Below are 18,468 nucleotides of genomic sequence, written 5' to 3' on the forward strand. Positions count from 1 at the left end.
AATCCTGTTTTTCTTCCTGGATCCTTGATACGGGAGCAACAGATCATATGGTTCCTTCCATTAATTTTTATTCTTCTATCACTTCTATTGTTAGTACCACTGTCAAACTTCCCTATGGTCATTATGAATCTGTAACACATGTTGGTACTGTTCAAATTTCTGAACATCTTATTCTTTGTGATGTTCTTTGTCTCCCTTCTTTTGCCTTCAAGTTTATTACTATCAGCAATCTAACCAAATCATTCACTTCTTTTTTCTTCCTTTGACATGTGTTTTATCTTGGACCTGATCCATTGAAAATTGATTGGAGTGGGTAGACAAAGAGGAGGTCTCTACATACTACAGAATCAGGCTCTTCTCCTTCCCCTTATTTAAAACCTTTTTGCATTTCTTCTATTACATGTTCTAGTTCTTATAATACTTTGCATTCACCTGTTTGTTTGCATCTTCCAAGTGCTCATTGTTTGAGCTTTTGCACAATAGGTTCGGTCATCATCCTATTTCAAGGATGCATTTTCTAAATAAATTTGTCCTTGATTTGGTTGTATCTAAATCCATATACAACTTGTCCCTTGGTCAAATAGAGAAAAACGCCATTTCTCATTTTTCTAAATCTCTCTTTGATCTTGCTCAGTATTGTGATGTTTGGGGACCTTTCTCCATCCCATTATTGAAGGTTATAGATTTTTGTTAACTGTTGTTGATGATTGTATGCATGCAACTTGGATTTACCTCTTTAAGTGCAGATAAGAAGTTTCAACTCTCAAACAAATTTTTTTTCAGAATGATTAAGAGACATTCGTAAATTTCCATATCAAAATAAAGAAGAATCCTAAATAACCAAATAAAATTTCCATACCAAAATAAAGAAGATTCGTACTAATCATTGTACTGAATTTTCTCTCTCCACATTCCTAAATTCTAATGGAGTCATTCATCAATATAGCTATGTTGAAACTCCACAACAAAATCCTATTGTGGAGAGAAAACTTCAACACGTTCTCAATATAGCCAGAGTAATAATGTTTCAGTCTCACATGCCCTTAAATTTTCGGGTGATGCTATTTTAACAGCTACACACATTATTAATAGGCTACCAACTCCAATCTTGAAATACAAATCTCCTATTGAGTTGTTGTTTCAATCTTCCCCATCTTATGCCCATTTAAGAACCTTTGGTTCCTCATACTTTGCCTCACCATTACATAGATCTCGGACCAAGTTTGATCCTAGAGCTCATAAATGTATATTCCTTGGATATCCTTTTGGTATCAAAGACTACAAGCTCCAAGATATTGCTACTAATCACTTCTTTATCTCTTGAAATGTTGTGTTTCATGAACATTTTTTCCCTTTTAAGTCTTACTTACCTCCTAAGTCTGAGTTGTCTTCTCCAACATCAAACATTTCTCTCCCATTATATAACACCCGAATCCAAGATTGGTATAGTTGGACTGTGGATTTTTTTTTATTTATTTGGAGATCTATGCCGTTTATTTATTTATTTTTTATTTTTATTCTCCCCGATTGTTTTATTTTTTTTCGTTTCCTTCTCTTCACGTCTATATTTTTTTTTTCGCACGGTTTTTTTTTTCCTTTTCCGTTGCACAGCATGCATGCACACATGCATTCGTTCACGGCATGCATGCACACACACGTCTCTCTCGACTCTCTAGGTTTCACCTCACATATATATAGATGATTATGTTTTTTCCCAAGCACTGAGATTTTACCCAACACTGCCGCCGCTAGAAACTCCTCCCCACGCAAACGGCAACCCGATCTCTGCACCTTTCAGCCATCCCCGTTGCCGTCCAACACCCTCTCGGAAGCCCAAACACGTTCGTCACCACTGCTGCCCGGTTTGTCCTCCCCCAACCTCCATCTCCACATAAAACCGATGCCAGAACAACCCTCGGAAAACACTTTCGACAGCCACGAGAAACAGCAACCCATGCTTATACCGAATTAAAATCCTCTGTTTCTCCCCTCAAAAACAGAGCAGCACCACTTATATGGTTAGTCACCACCGTACGTCGGGGAAACTATCGGACCAGCCACAGAATCCGCCGGTTGTCACTTTTCCGTCAGCCTCGAGCCGCCTCAGTCCCCCCTTGTCCCTCGCGGTGAGTACCTCCTTCGGTTACTCCCTCCTTTCTCTCCGCCCTCTCTCGCTCACTTTTCCCTCTCCTTCTCTAGTGCCCAGCGCTGCTCGACGAAAGCTTCGCCCCGCTCCTACTCTTCTGCCGCGCCACCGCAGTCCCTCTAGTCAGCCCCGTCGCGCCTCACCCTCAACGCGTGCCTCGGTTTCCTTGGGTAGTTTCCGCCGTGCATGTTATTCGGTTACGTAGGTTTTGTTTTGGTTAGATTTCAAGGAGCTAATTGAATTACCGTAGTGCCCTTCACTGTAGGTTATATTAATGGGATTTTATATTTTATTACGTATTAGTATACTGTTATTTAATTATGATTACAGAAAATTATTTTATTATGTTATTAAGTAAAGATTTATGTTAAGAGTACACAATATTGGAGTAATGTTGTTTTTACATTTTAGATATGTTTTAGTTTATTTAATAATAGTTATGGTTTATTTTAAAATATTTTGGGATAATTATATTATCTAGTATTGAACTTTATAAGTTGTTTTCATTAATAAATAAGTTCGATTTTTTAAATGTTTTTAGTCAAAGTTATCAATTGGACAGTGGCGATTTTAGAAAAAGATGATAAATTTTAAGGTTTTGAAATTTTAGGTTTTGAAGAATTAAGTAGGTTATTTTAGAAATTTAGGATTAAATATCGAAATAAGTGGTTGATTGGAAATTTACGGGAATTACTTGATTATTTGATAGGTGACGATTGTTAATTGTTCGACATTTTGAGGAAAATTCTGAAAAGTTAAGAAGTCCAGGTAAGCAGGGTTCCTATGCTAGACTTTGCATTAAAATAAAATGAGCTGAGGTCATTTTTGGAAAATGTGCATGTTTTACTATGAAAAGAAATTTGAACTACCTCAGTTATTTGTTCTGCATTACTCATGAGATTCTGTTTAAGAATAAAATATTTTCTGTCATGATTGGTATAGACATGAGCTTATTTTTGACATTTTGTTTCTGAACTTTGAAAATGAGAGCGAGTATGAAATTTGTGCATAAATTATGTTGTGATATGATTTTGTTCTGTTTCGAAGATTTTTGTTCAGTACACTGTTTGGGAAAGACGTGATTTCTGAAAACCTTTGGCATGACTCTCTGATTCTGAATTTGATTCTGTTTCCATTCTGTTCAGTTACGGCCCTGCCACGGGTGATAATAGTGGCATACGGCCCAACCACGGGTCACAATAGTGGTTACGGCCCAACCACGGGTAATAATAGTGGATACGGCCCAACCACAGGTTATAATAGTGGATACGACCCAACCACGGGTAATAATAGTGGATACGGCCCTGCCACGGGTTATAGTAGTGGTCTCTGTTTTGAGTGCACACCTTGGTGACAGAGTGTTTTATGTTCTGCTTGGCTATCCGCAGATGCACAACCCTACCACGGGGATTATACATGGTCTTTGTTCTGATATGATGTTCTGATGATGATGATGATGATCTTTTATGTTATGCCAAAGAATATTTTGAATGAAATTATTTCTAAATCTTCGCTCTTATATTTTGATAACATGTTCTGCTTCCGCACTTTGAAAATGAAAATGTTTTGTTCTGCATTCTGATTTCTGTAAATGCTCATGTTTATACACTGGTATATGTTCTCTGCTTACTGAGTTGTTGATAACTCACCCCTTATCTCCATATATTTTTCAGATAATTTTGATGGTTCAGCTGGGGAGCAAGAGTAGACAGTTTAGCAACGTGTGATGATCGTAGTAGAATAAGTGTCTGAGGGTACAAATGCTTATTTGAGAGTCGTAGTTAGTAAGCTGATTTATTTTTCGAGTATTTGATTTGATGAGTTGAGGATGTGTTCGAGTTTTTGGAGAATTTATAATTTATGTTATTGGGGGATTTCTTTATTGTCGCCATGGAGGAACTTAGATTTTTGGTTTGATTAAGTGTATTAATATTTTATGGGATTTTTTTGGATTTTATAGTTGTGTTATTTAAGTTAATTTTAAGTATTAAGAGCTAACTCTCCGGACCTCTGGGAACGGGGCGTTACACATTACCTATTGACTCTTCAACAGTAGATTCTTTTATTGTGCCTTCAACATCATTCTCATAAATTGATGTTTCTCTTAGAGCCTGTTCCCTCAACAATCATAAGTCTCCACCACATTCTTCTCATACTAGTGATCCTCAAAACACTATTTCTTTATTAATACATCCTCGGAGATCAACTAGAAATAGAAGGGCTCCTGGTTACTTGCAAAATTTTTATTGCAACTCTTCTATTGCACACTCTACATCAAATTTTATAGCAGATCCTATTTCTTTGGGCACTTAGTATGATATTTCTAACATTCTCTCTTATGCTCATTTGTCTTCTAGTGATAAATCATTTGCATTAGCCATTACTGCTTACATGGAATCTGAGTTTTATCATCAAGCAGTCCTGCATTGTTATTGGAGAGATACTATATCTGTTGAGATTGCAGCCTTGGAAAAAAAACAGCACCTAGACTATTACTACTTTACCCTTGGTTAAATATCGTGTTGATGGTTTCATAGAGATATAAAACAAGCTTTGTTGCCAAGGATTATACCCAAAAGTAAGGTTTAGACTATTAGAAACTTTTGCACCAGTGGCTAAAATGATCACTGTTAGAATCTTACTTGCTATCACTGCTTTCCATAATTGGCATTTAACTCAATTTGATGTGAATAATATTTTTTTGCATGTGGATTTATTGGGAGATGTATACATGAAGTTACCTCCAATTTTCACACCAAATGAGAGTATAAAGTTTGCAAATTGTACAAGTCTCTTTATAGTTTGAAGTAGGCTTCACGCCAATGATTTTCACAATTTTCCAATACTTTTATTGACATGGGCTTTGTATAACCCAAAGCTGATTAGTCACTTTTGACTAAGTCACAAGATCCTTCTTTTATTGCTCTTCTTGTTTATGTTGATGACATCTTGATAGGATTTACAATGATTTACAATCTGTGGAACATTTGAAATCTTTACTTGATGATAAGTTCATACTCAATGACCTAGGACAGCTTAAATACTTGCTTGGTTTGGAAGTGGCTAGATCCCCCAAAGCATCTTCTTGTGTCCAAGGAAATATGTAACACCCCGTTCCTAGAGGTCCGGAGAGTTAGCTTTTAATATCTATATCAACTTAAATAACACAACTATAAAATCCAGAAAAATCCATAAAATATTAATTCATTTACTCAACCCAAAAATCTATATTCCTTCGTAAGGATAACAAAGAAGTTCTCAATAACATAAATTAAAAACTCTCCAAAAACTCGAAAATATCCTTAATTCATCAATCAAAAATACCGAAAGTAAATCAATTTACTAACTATGACTCTCGAATATGCACTAGTACCTTCAGACACTTATTCCACTACGATCATAACACCTTGCTAAAACTTCTTACTCTTATTCTCCAGCTGAACCATCAAAATTATCTGAAAATATATGGAGATAAGGGAGTGAGTTATTAACAACTCAGTAAGCAAATGACATATACTAGTGTGTAAATATGAGCATTTATAGAGTTCAGAATGCAGAACAAAATATTTTCTTTCAGAATGCAGAATCAGAATATTGTTTTCAAAATGCAACGTCAGAACATGTTATCAAAAATATCAGAGCGAAAGTTCAAATATTCATAATCAAAATCCCATTGGCATAGCATAAACAAAAACATCAAATCTTATCTTATCATATCAGAACAAATAGCATGTTTAACCCCCGTTGATGGGAACCAAGGTAGGCCTAGTCTTAAAGATCATTTGCAAATTCCAGACGGGCTAATTACAAGATCAAGGGCCAAGAAAATCAAGGAAGCGATGTACGGATTGGTACAATCCACTTGGGATGAAGCTAGCAAGAGCCCAACACTCAAGATGGGCTTGAAAGAAGGAGAACCAGCTTTGATCCATTTGATTCAAGCTGTGGAAGACATGACTTAGAGATAGGGCCTATTGTTATTGGAGACTTCCAATTTGGTTAAATGATTTATTTTATTAGTTTAGAATAAGTGGGCTTGAAGATGCCTGGCCCACACATTTTATTTTCAATGAACTAGGGTTTTCAAGAAGGCCTTGTATTTTGGCGAATGGCTTATTTGGAAAATTACTTTTTAGGAATTAGGGCTTCAAGAGGTAATGTAGCGTTACTGTAGCCATACTGTAGCCACGGTTACTGTAGCGAGACACTGTTCATCAGGGCATTTTGGGTAAAAAGGGCTTTATTTTGGCTAGGGTTTTAATTAGGTTTAGTTTAAATACTCCTTGTAGCCTCATTTGAAGGGCAGACAATATTGAATTTTATTTGTGAGTTGAGTTTTCTCCTATTATTCTTGATTGAACTCTTGAACTTATCAAAGGTAAATCACAACCTTTGTGGCGTTCCTCCTTTGTAATCTGGGTTCATGAAACGGGTTTTCATCGGGTCTAGATTTTAATATAATCTAAGTTCTTGAAACGGGTTCTTATCGGGTCTAGATTCTCCATCCTTGACTTGACTTTTTTGGCTTTCTTGGGGAGTTTTCAAATTGATTGTGGGTTCAAGGGAATTCATTCCCACGGGTTCATATCATTTGGTATCAGAGCCAGGTTTTCAATCAGGTCTGATTCTATCTTTTATTTCTTGCATATTTCATTCTAGGGTTTCATTGCTCTAGGATTGATTACAAAAAAAAAAAAAAAAAAAATAGTGGTTGTTGTCTTTCTTCACTATTGTTAGGGTTTCTGAATCTCATTGTTCTAGGGTTTGTGTTGGCTAAAATCTCTTGCTCTAGGGGCTGCCATATATCACTTGTGTTTGAGTTTTTGAGTTATTGTTAGGATTTTCTTAATTGCTTATTCTTGATTGTGATTCAATCAGTTGGTGAAAAAAAAAAAAAAGAAAAGAAAAGAAAAGAAAGGAAAGGAAAGGAAAAGAAAAGAAAAGAAAAAAAAGAGAAAAAAAAAAAGAAGAAGAAGAAGAAGGAAAAGAAGATAAGGAGAGGTAGCATATTTAAAGGTTACTACATAGTTACAACAAAGACAAAAAAAAAAAAACATTTGTTGATTGAGTTGTATCGTCAAAGGGGCTGAATACATATTTATAGTTGGTATCTTGTTCTATAATTACTCTTTCCCTCATATAAATTCCTTGAGTCCCGTGTCGTTTTATTCCTTCCTTGTTTCTTGTTTCTTGGATCTATATTACCGGTTGGAATAATAAAATGTTGTATTGTCTTGATTTAGTTCAACTAGTTCTTAAAGAACTTGAGCGGGAAAACTATTGAGGTAAAAGGCAAGAGAGTATGAGACTATTATCTGGGAAAAGCCAATTAGGAGTGAAACACTAGTGGAATGCCATTATTCGAGTGTAAACACATAAGGGAGTGTGTGTGGTTTTTTCACTAACATTCATTTGTGCAGCACTTTACAATGTCTCATCGGAGTGGCTCTTCACCAAAGGAGATGATAGATAACTCATCATTTGTGTTGCAATCCATGCAACAATAGTTTGAGCGGTTGAATTTGGTGTTAGGTGAAGTGAGAGATATGATGGATCATCAAGAAGTGGTAATTAGAAATTTACAAGGCAGGAGAGATAGGAGGAGGAGTGAACCTTGTATTGAACATAACTATAAGAATGAAGAGTATGGTGAGTCTCTTGTTGCCAGGCATGCTCTCAATATACAAATTAAGATGGATGATACAGAGAAGCAGAGCGAGAACATTTTTCATACTAGATGCCACATCAACAATAAGGTATGTAGTATGATCATTGATTTGCTGAGTTGTATTAATTTGGCTAGCACTACTTTAGTTGAGAAATTGAATTTACCTACTTTAAAACACCCTAGACCATACATGTTGCAGTGGTCGAGTGATTGTGGGGAGGTTAGGGTCAATAAGTAAGTGCTAGTTACTTTTTCAATTGGAAAATACCAGGATATGGTCCTTTGTGATGTAGTGCCTATGCATGCTGGTCATATTTTGTTGGGGAAGCTATGGGAGTAGGATAGGAAGGTGATCCATGATGGGTTAAGGAACATGTACAGTTTTGAAAAGGATGGAAAAACAATCAAACTTGCTCCTTTAACTCCAACACAAGTCCATGGGGACCATTTGAAACTGAAAAGTAAGGTTGCTCAAAAAAGAAAGAGTGAAAATGAGTGTGATCAAAACAGAAAAAGTAAAAAGGAGATTGAGCTAAAAAGTAAGAGTGAAAGTGAGATTGAGAAAAAAAGAAATAGTGAGGCCGAAAATGAGAGAGAGAGTAAAATGAGAGAGAGAAAAGATGAGGGTGAGGCTGAAACCTCAAGAGAAAGAGAGGATGAGTTGAAAAACAGTTGTCAAGTCGAGAGTTCAAAACAAGATGAAGGAAAAGAGAGTGACAGAAAAAAAGAGAGTGAAAAGCAAAAGGAGAGTGAAAGGGAAAAAGAGAGTGAAAAAGAAAAGAATTGTGGAAAGAAAAGAGAGAGTGAAGAAAGTGAGAGAAAAATAAAAAGAAAAGTGAGTTTTTATGCTAAGGCTAGTTTTAATACTAACGAACTTGACGTATCTTTGCCTGGTGTTATTGTCTTTTTGTTCCAGGGATATGAGGTCATGTTTCCTAGAGGTGTGTTTAGTGGATTGCCACCTATTAGGGAGATAGAGTACTACATTGATTTTGTGCCAGGTTCGACAATTCCTAACCGACCTTTCCTTGAAGAACATGAATCTTTTTCACACTTGAAGGGACAAGGTAAGTCGTTGACTATAATGCATGCTAAGCGGGAGGACTGTGTTGAGACTTTTCCTCATGTATTCAAATACACACAAGATATGAAAAATTTTGTGGTTGATGCTTTAGCAAGAAGGTACGTCTTTATCTTCATTTTAGATGCAAAATTGTTGAGACTTGAATATAATAAGGAATTGCATGCTAATGATGATGACTTTGCTAGTGTGTATGGAACATGTGAAAAAGCATCGTTTGGTAAGTTCTATAAATTAGATTGGTACTTGTTTAGAGAGAATAGATTTTGTGTGCCAACTAGTTTTATGCTTAAGTTGCTTGTGTGTGATAGACATGGTGGTTTGTTGGGTAACTTTGGTGTAACGAAGACTTTTAATATGTTGCGTGAACGTTTGTGGAAGTATCATTTGCCATTTATTAACGTGTTGCATAAACATTTGTGGAAGTATTACTTGTCATTCATTGAGTTTGCATACAATTGGAGTGGTGTAAGAAAAACTTTAGGTGTGTTTCATGAACGTTTGTGGGAGTATCATTTGCCAATCATTGAATTGCTACATGGACATTTGCGGGAGTATCATTTGCCCTTATTAGAGTGTGCATATAAAACCTTACATACTACTATTTCTTATTCTCCATTTGAGGTTGTTTATGGTTTTAATCCACTTACTCCTTTACCTTTGATGGCTTTGCTTGTTGATGATAGGAGTAGCTTGGATGAACATTTTCAATTTCTTGAGAAAATTAATGAAAATACACATGAAGTAGATCTTTCAAGTAAGTATCATGTTTTTGCTATTTTCAATGTTACTAACATTTTTTCTTTTGATCCGGGTGGAGATTCGAGGTCGAATCCTTTTGAGGAGAGGGGGAATGATGGGAACCAAGGTAGGCCTAGTCTTAAAGATCATTTGCAAATTCCAGATGGGCTAATTACAAGATCAAGGGCTAAGAAAATCAAGGAAGCGATGTACGGATTGGTACAATCCACTTGGGATGAAGCTAGCAAGAGCCCAACACTCAAGATGGGCTTGAAAGAAGGAGAACCAGCTTTGATCCATTTGATTCAAGCTGTGGAAGACATGACTTAGAGATAGGACCTATTGTTATTGGAGACTTCCAATTTGGTTAAATGATTTATTTTATTAGTTTAGAATAAGTGGGCTTGAAGATGCCTGGCCCACACGTTTTATTTTCAATGAACTAGGGTTTTCAAGAAGGCCTTGTGTTTTGGCGAAGGGCTTATTTGGAAAGTTACTTTTTAGGAATTAGTGCTTCAAGAGGTACTGTAGCATTACTGTAGCCATACTGTAGCCACGGTTACTGTAGCGAGACACTGTTCATCAGGGCATTTTGGGTAAAAATGGCTTTATTTTGGCTGGTTTAGTTTAAATACTCCTTGTAGCCTCATTTGAAGGGCATACAATATTGAATTTTATTTGTGAGTTGAGTTTTCTCCTCTTGTTCTTGATTGAACTCTTGAACTTATCAAAGGTAAATCACAACCTTTGTAGTGTTCCTCCTTTGTAATCTGGGTTCTTGAGACGGGTTCTTCAACGGGTCTAGATTTTAATATAATCTAGGTTCTTGAAACGGATTCTCATCGGGTCTAGATTCTCCATCCTTGACTTGATTTTTTTGACTTTCTTGGGGAGTTTTCAAATTGATTGTGGGTTCAAGGGAATTCATTCCCACGGGTTCATATCACTCGTGATAGGGTTGTGCAAATCCTAGTAGCTAACCGAGCAGAAACAGAATGTGAATCTTCCCCTTATTCATTTTTGGAGCCCCGAGTGTGCACATAGGGAAGACCACTCAGAAAACCATTTTGTTTCCAAAGTGGGTGCACCAGAAATAGAAAAGTTAGAACCAACCCGAACAGAGGCCACAATTTTACACCCGTGTTAAGGTCAGAACGGAATAGAAACAATAATAGAATGTTATACCAATGGTTTTCAGAAAACACATCATATTATATTAGAGTACTGAACATCTTTAGAACAGAACAAAATCAGATTACAAAACATAATTTTATGCACAAAATTTCATATTTGCTCTCTTTTGCAAGACTCAGAAACAAAATATCAAAAACAAGCTCATATCTACACCAGTCATGACATAAAATACTTTCTTAAACAGAATCTCATGAGTAATGCAGAACAAATAACTGAGGTAGTTTAAATTTCTTTTCATAACCAAATATGTATATTTTCTAAAAAGTCAACCTCAACTCATTTTATTTTAATACAAAGTCTAGCATAGGAACCCCGCTTACTTGGATTTCTTAGCTTTTTTAGAATTTTCCTAAAAAACGTCGAACAATAATTAAGCATCACCTATAAAATAATAACGTAATTCTCGTAAATTTTCAATTAATCACGTATTTCGATATTTAATCCTAAGCTTCTAAAATAACTTATTTAATTCCTCAAAACCTAAAATTACAAATCATCACTTTCTAAAATCATGAATGTTGATTTAATAATTTTGACTAAAATATTTATAAGTCTGACCTATTTATTATTGAAAACAAATTATAAAGTTTAATACGAGATAATATAATTATCCCAAAATATTTTAAAATAAACCATAACATTTTTTTTAATAGACTAAATCATATCTAAAGTGTAAAAATAACATTACACCAATATTGTTTACTTTTAAAATAAATCTGTACTTAATAACATGTTAAATTAATTTTTTGTAATCATAATTAATTAAGAGTTTATTAACACATAATAAAATTAGTAAAGCACCTTAGCATAACTTGCAGTTCAAAGGGTAAAAAAGTAATTATCAATATTAGTGTAAAATATAACTTAGAACCATGTAATAAATACACTTACGTAAAGTTGTAAACCAAATTCTTTGAATAACGCAGCAGCTACGTACGCAATGGAGGTTCATCGTGAAGAGTGGAGCTGCGACGGCGTTGGGCGGATGCGCTGGCGGTTGGGTGGCTGAGTACAAAGGGGTAGAGCAATGAGAAAGAGACTCTCTAATGAGAGGTAGAGAAACACGGTGCGAGTGAGAGAGAGAGAGATGGAGAGAGAGATAACGGGAACTCACCGTAAATGGAGGAGTTGCGTACAGTGTGGAGATGAAGGTGGCTGTCTCGGCGGTGGAGCACTAAGAGAAAAAGTGACGAGTGAGAGAGAGAGATATGAGAGCACCGAGAAGGAGATGGAGGGCTCCTTATTGAGAGAGTTGCGTGCGGTGACAGCCTAGTTGGCTATCGACGGTGGCATGGCTAGGTGTGACTGAGATGCTGGACTATGGGTTCATTTTGCGCCGCGGAGGAGAAGTCTGAAAGAGTTGGTCAAAGCGCAAAAATTTTCGTGCTTGGAGGAGCAACCAATTGCTTTGTTTTTTGGACCCAAAACAGAGGAGTTTCGGTCTACTAAGCAGGTGGTTGTTCTCGGCACTTGGTGGTGGTGCGGTGGTGGTGAGGACAGCCTGGAGGGTGGTGCGCTGTTTGCAAGGAGGAGTTGCTAACTATGACTTCATGTGGCAGGGCAGCGGCGTCACGAAAAATAAAACTGGGTTGCCTAACGGCTTGGCCAGTGGTTGGGGGTGATGCACGGCTTGGGGTGTGTTTACGTAACCAAGGCGGAGGAGTGTTCTGCAGTGGCTATCTTTCGATGTTGGTGGTTTGCGGTGGAGGTTTATGGTGGCAAAGTTGACGAGTGCTAGGCCAAGAACGTGTAGAGGCAGTGAAGGAGAGGGATTTATGCTTGGGTTGCTACGGCTACTTCTTTTTCAGGAGAGAAGTACATGTATAAAAATAGTTGAATGGAAAACCCTAGATGAAAACCAAAAGGACGGGGGTTGTGCATGAGAGACGTGCATGCGGATGAGAATAGAGTCATGCGGGTGAGGAAAACTGCTACCTGATAAACCAATATGTTTTCAAGGTTTAAACAAGCAGGTGTGGCCTTGTTCCGCAACTGTTGGGCCAAAAGCTCAAAATAAAAAATAAAAAATCACTACTTGATCCATAACCTAAAAATCATAATTAAAAATAACCTAAATATCAAGCTCTAATAAAAAAATATCCATAGTCCGACCATACAACTTCTAGGTCTGGATGTTACAAAATATGCTCTGTTTCCTTGATGCTAAACCAATTTCCTTTCCCATGGAGTAGAATTTGAAACTTACCAAAGATTATGGAGACCTACTAGAAGATCCAATAGTTTTTCGTTATCTCATTCGTAGGCTCTTGTATCTCACCATAACAAGAACTAACCATTCTTACTTAGTTCATCGAGTTAGCCACATGGATAAGCCTTGACATTCTCACTTGACAGTAGCTTACCCCATCTCCCACCTCATGGCCTTTTGTTTCTAGCCAATAATTACTTAACTATTAAAATTTTTACAGATTCAGATTGGGCTTCTTGCACTGACAGTCGTTGGTCTACAAGCGGCTACTTTGTTTTTCTTTCTGACTCTTTAGTTTCTTGGAAATCCAAGAAGCGGCCAATTGTTTCTCACTTTGCAACTGAAGTTGAATATCATTCAATGACATCTACTACTCGCGAAATTATTTGGCTCCTTACGCTTCTCTCTAATTTTTGTATATCTCATGCTCAAAGTGCTCAATTTTTTTGTGATAGTCAGGCTGCATTGCAAATTGGTGCTAATCCAATTTTTCATTAATGTACAAAACACATTGGGCTGATTCCCATTTCAGACAGACAAGATCCAAGTGGAACTAAATCAAGACATTTCATCTTGCCTATCAACATGAACTTGTTGACGTTCTCACCAAAGCTCTTGGACATCAAAAATTTCGACACTTAATTGTCAAGATGAGAGTTTATTCTATTTACTCTCTATCTTGAGGAAGGTATCTAATGAATTCATATACGGACGACGTATCACCTATACACATTACCGCGTGTCCATTTAAAACCGAAGACTTAGTCTCACTACAAGAAAACTGTTTATTTGTGTTCAGCTAATACTAGCGAAATGACTATTTACAGTCAAAATTAATATGTTTTGGTCATAAATAGTCTTTTCGCCGCAATTAAATGGCCACAAAAGCCCATTTTTCTTGTAGTGTCTGTTATTAAGTTATGTGCTGGACTTCAAAGAAATATCATGTACATTTTACATTTCTTGATAGTAAGAGGACTTTCTAGTTTTTCCACTTTCTATCACTTTAAAATTGAACAAAAATCACAAGTAGAACTTTCTAGTTTTTCCACTGTCTATTACTTTAAAATTGAACAAAAAACCTAATTTGTACTAATAATTCTGCGTAGAATTATTGCAATAATGAGGAGTACCAGTTAATCAATACTGAGTTATAACACTATATAATTATATACTAATTTTCATAAAAAATCGGCTGTTCATGAAGCTATTCTCCAAAAAAATATAATGATAATCGATGTCGAGCCACCTAGTCCAAAGTGATTCATTCCGATCGAGCCACCACGAAGAAGCCTAGGCTCTCCCCCTACCCTCCCTACATGGGTCGGGTCTAAAAAGGTACATAGTTTTATTTATATTTTTTAGGGTCTTTCTTTTCTCTTTTTATGCTCTAGTATTTTTATTTCAAGTGTTGACTACTTCTAACAGTTTGCTAAAGGAATACGTACTGAAAATAGATCAGACTTATATGATCTTTATTAAAACCATAAAGACTACAACTTCAATAAAAAGGCTCGTAGCAATTTGATTTCGGAACAAAACACAGACTATTTTTGTATTCAACCCATTTTTTTCGGGTATAGGTATATCATTTGACAGAGGATTGCACGCATCTACTCAGCTACGTTTACATATCGGCGAACGATCGAAGTCCATGAATTAGCCCAAGACAAGCTACTTTGATGACAATAGTACCTTGGCCAATATTCTCACCCATTTGTTTAAAGAAAGTTTGTGTGAAAAAACTTATGTAACCTGATTGATATAAACTCTAAACCTCCAAAATGAAAGTCGAAGTCTTAGGTTTGAAATATCTCTCCCCCTCCCAAAAAAAAAACAAAAAAAACAGAGTCAGCTTATGATCATATAAAATACCTCCAAATCTTCGATCCTCTTCCCTAGGGGTTGAAGAGGGGAGGTTGATGTGGGTAAGCGGGTAAGGTCAGCAGGTTGATATACTGTTGAAAAAAACGAAAACTTTCTAGGATGTGATACTTTTGACTCTCTGCAATATGTATCAAAGTTCTTAACTACTACCCGGTTTCTTTTATTCAAATGATGGGGCCATGAAGTTATTGGTATAGAGAAAAGACAAACAAGTTTTGAACCTATTCCCTTGAAAAAGTCGGTTTTAGATCAGAAACAACATAATAATACTTGGGACTTTGAACAAAACCTACTACAAGGACAAAAATGGGTACGAACAGAGAGGATAAGACACTCAATGGGAGAGAATCTTCATGGCTGAAAGAATTGGTCCCCATGTATAATAATGTCGTGATGAATGGGTCCCCAAGTTTTCAATGAGATATCATTGCCTACTGCAAGCCAAAAAACCGTGGGAAAAGCCTACAATATTCCATCCTCGGCTCTCTTATCTCTATATGCACGGGAGAGGGTAAAAAATAAGAAAAATTTTAAATATAAACCTCATATTCTGTACATTTATTTAGAAATATATTATTTTATTTTTTTATCTACATAATAAAAATGATTTCAGACATGTTTGTAAATGAAATAAAATAAAAATATAAAATAACATATTTTTAAGTGGGTGTGTAAGGTGTGGAGCTTATGGGTAGCACTGCTCAATAAATAAAAAGAAGTTCTATAACTATAAAGATAAGTGTTATAATTATAAAAAGATCTTATAAAAATAAATCTATTAATTGATATGATTTCATATAATATATTAGACCTACTTTATAATAAAATTAATTTTACAATCTAACGTATCACATTAAAACATATTAAATATATTTTTGTTGAATCTCATTATAATTAAAACATTTATTAAAAGCAAATAACAGTCCAAAAACTAAAGGCCCAGGACAAGAAAAAAAAATGAAAAAGGAAAGAAAACAAAAACCACCCTGATTTAACAGTTTTTGTCCCTAAAATAAATCATCTTCAATTGATGATAATCAAGATTTGGGAAAAGTGACGATATCCTGCTGAAAACGCAGCCTTTTTGAGCTGTGGAGGAGGAAAGACTGCTGCTTATCAAGAGAATTCTTCATGGGGATGATCAAAGTCAGGATTCTCCACTCCGTCTAAGAGCATCTCTTGGTGACGGCATTTGTGACTGCAAAAAGCTTTCTCACCCCTGCATACGTCGGAGGCAAAAATACAGGCTTTAAGCCATAGGAAATATAGAAGAACCCCTTTCGGCGCAGTATAGAGTTGGTGAATTCAAGGAAATCAAAAGGGAGTTCTTTTGTAAAAAACCTATCTCGTCAATTTTCTCGATTAATTATCCTATCTCCAAATATGGAGTTACACAAATTACCAAAGCATAGCAGAAATGAGGCCTTACAATAAAGGGAGAACCATACCTTGCTGTAAATTTAAAAGGAGGAAATGGATCATACCTGTAGATGTAAATGTCTTCAGTCTGTTCAAGAGTCTTCTTGCAAGTGAAGCAGAAACTTAGGAAGTTTTCCAAGGAAGAGCTTGTCTCACCCGGTAAAGAATGATAGGTCTCCACGATGCAGTCATCAAATATATGAGTGGTTCTTGGAGAAGGCCCACGACATATGACACATGTATAATCCTCAGAAAGCTCCATCTCACTCACAGAGAGACTAACGGTGACAACTCGTGGAGAATCCTTAGTCTGGATGCCAGAACTTGGAGACCCAAATTCTGATAATTTGAAATTCCGGGTTTTGATTCCGAAATCAGCCGGAGATTTTGGAGATAGTGTAGAAGGTGGCAGGGGAGGAGGGATTTGAACTCTAAGCTTTGTACCAAATATCACCTTTCCACTGCTGGGTTTAAAAGAATTCTCTTCAATACTTCCATCATGTAGAGTATCTATAAGAGCAAGGCCAATGCCTTTCGAGTCCTTTGCCCCCCATGAGTGTTTGCTTTCTGAGGAAGATTTTGCGGATATGGGTTGGCTTCTGTCATATGTGAATGGGTTTCCAAGAGAACAGAATGGTATGGTGTCAAGAATTGAGGTTGGACTCACCACAGTTTGAGTCTCGGAGAGATCCTTTGCTTTGAAAGTCCTAAATCTGGGACAACCAAAGAAAAATGCTACGGGTTTGGTGCCTTTTTGGGTGGGAGATGGTTGAGAGCTGTGATCTGCAGCCATTAAAGATTGCTTGCTAGCTGGTCATTGCTCTGGATCTATTTCTCAGCATAACTCCCTCTTCTCAGATAGTCCTCAAGAAAATAATGTTGATTTGCAGTGTCTAACAGGAACAAAAATTTATTGCTTTCAGGCGATAGACAATGAATTTACAAAGAAAGTGATGCAGAGAACATATCAAAGATATACAATTGCCAGCATACCTGTAATTATTAGAGTAAATATTATCCAGAATCAACCATGAGATGCTACTGGTGACAATCTCAAACCCAACCTTGGAGCTTCGAAGGTGGAAGAACAACCTCTATTTTTCCTGGAAAAGCACTACTGAGATGCCCTTAGCTCCATCAATAAAACCCAGAAACAAAACAGAAAAAGAAGCTGTTTCTGATAAACTGAAAAGCCTCCTAGATTTCTGTAGCTTCCATTTATGGGCACTAGGAGAAAATGATTAGAAATCAAAACAAGGGTTCCCTATTTTCCGTCCAGAACATACTGCATGGACAAGATTACTGCCATTTATAAACAAAGGAACTGTATTTTAATTTTTTATCATCTGGTCTTTCTGAAAGGAATGGCATAATTGGTTTTACTACTCCCAACCGAAAAAAAACACCCATCGATATCAACATGTACCAAACGAAAGATTAGAATATTTTTTTCTCAAACTTAGCTTTCCGTTAGTGGGTTTTTCACTCCTGCCATCAATTTCACTGTCACATCCTCTTTCTTCAGTCTGATCACTTCTTGCAACACCACAACGGACTTGCAAACAGAGAAAGTGAAAGTGAAAATGGAAAGCCTTCAACTCGAAGGGAATGCTTTGTGTTGTGGTGTGCCCCTTTTAAAGAGAGACGAGGAAGTGGAGGCCTGTGGATGACAATTGGAGCAGATAATCGGGGATTATGATCATGGGAATGATAGGTACCGATTAGATTTTTTTTTTTTTAATTATTTATAAAATTTTTTGTTTGTTTAACTTTTAATATTATATTTTTATTTTTTTATTTTAAAAAAATACATAAAAAATTCTTTAAAAAAATTACACTATCGTACAATTCCTAATTTTCTAGGTGACCCTACCATTGTACTCACGATAATACACCCCTAACTTGAAAATAGGCACCCCTGCATAATGATCTTGTCATTTTGCAATGAGTTTCTTTCTTGAGTGGCACTTGGAGCCGGTCGGGTGTGTAATGTTGATTTACACCAGCCATTAAACAGCTGCCACGTGCAGATTTCAGCTACATTGAGAATAAAACAGCATGCAGCAGATCAAATATTCACAGCCTGAAGATCAAATACATCATCAAGCTATGTTGGAACTTGA

At 36.3% G+C, this 18,468-nt stretch overlaps 1 protein-coding gene across 2 annotated transcripts; it reads right to left on the reverse strand.

Annotated features, from left to right (window-relative positions):
* Positions 1-245: 245 nt before the first annotated feature.
* On the reverse strand, positions 246-18,021 carry LOC121263472 (FCS-Like Zinc finger 8-like). Of its 2 annotated transcripts, none has more exons than XM_041166378.1 (5): positions 17,339-18,021; positions 16,375-17,238; positions 15,955-16,145; positions 13,769-13,777; positions 246-256 (listed from the first exon to the last, which is right to left on the reverse strand). In XM_041166378.1, the coding sequence occupies exons 2-3, from the start codon at positions 17,136-17,138 to the stop codon at positions 16,043-16,045; spliced, it is 867 nt and encodes a 288-aa protein (XP_041022312.1). In that variant the 5' UTR covers positions 17,139-17,238; positions 17,339-18,021; the 3' UTR covers positions 246-256; positions 13,769-13,777; positions 15,955-16,042. The 2 variants fall into 2 exon arrangements, with proteins under 2 accessions (XP_041022312.1, XP_041022313.1); XM_041166379.1 differs by having other exon boundaries at positions 16,411-17,238; positions 17,339-18,016.
* Between the last annotated feature and the right edge of the window lie 447 nt (positions 18,022-18,468).

The sequence above is a fragment of the Juglans microcarpa x Juglans regia genome, chromosome 4S (assembly GCF_004785595.1).
Source record: "Juglans microcarpa x Juglans regia isolate MS1-56 chromosome 4S, Jm3101_v1.0, whole genome shotgun sequence".
In the NCBI taxonomy this organism is placed as follows: Eukaryota; Viridiplantae; Streptophyta; class Magnoliopsida; order Fagales; family Juglandaceae; genus Juglans; species Juglans microcarpa x Juglans regia.

Bases quoted from the DNA above. Each gene is read 5' to 3' on its own strand.
- LOC121263472 (XM_041166378.1), bottom strand. From the start codon at position 17,138: ATGGCTGCAGATCACAGCTCTCAACCATCTCCCACCCAAAAAGGCACC. The intron at 16,146-16,374 runs GTATGGTTCTCC...CGACGTATGCAG, and splicing joins CCTTTTAAATTTACAGCAAG to GGGTGAGAAAGCTTTTTGCA.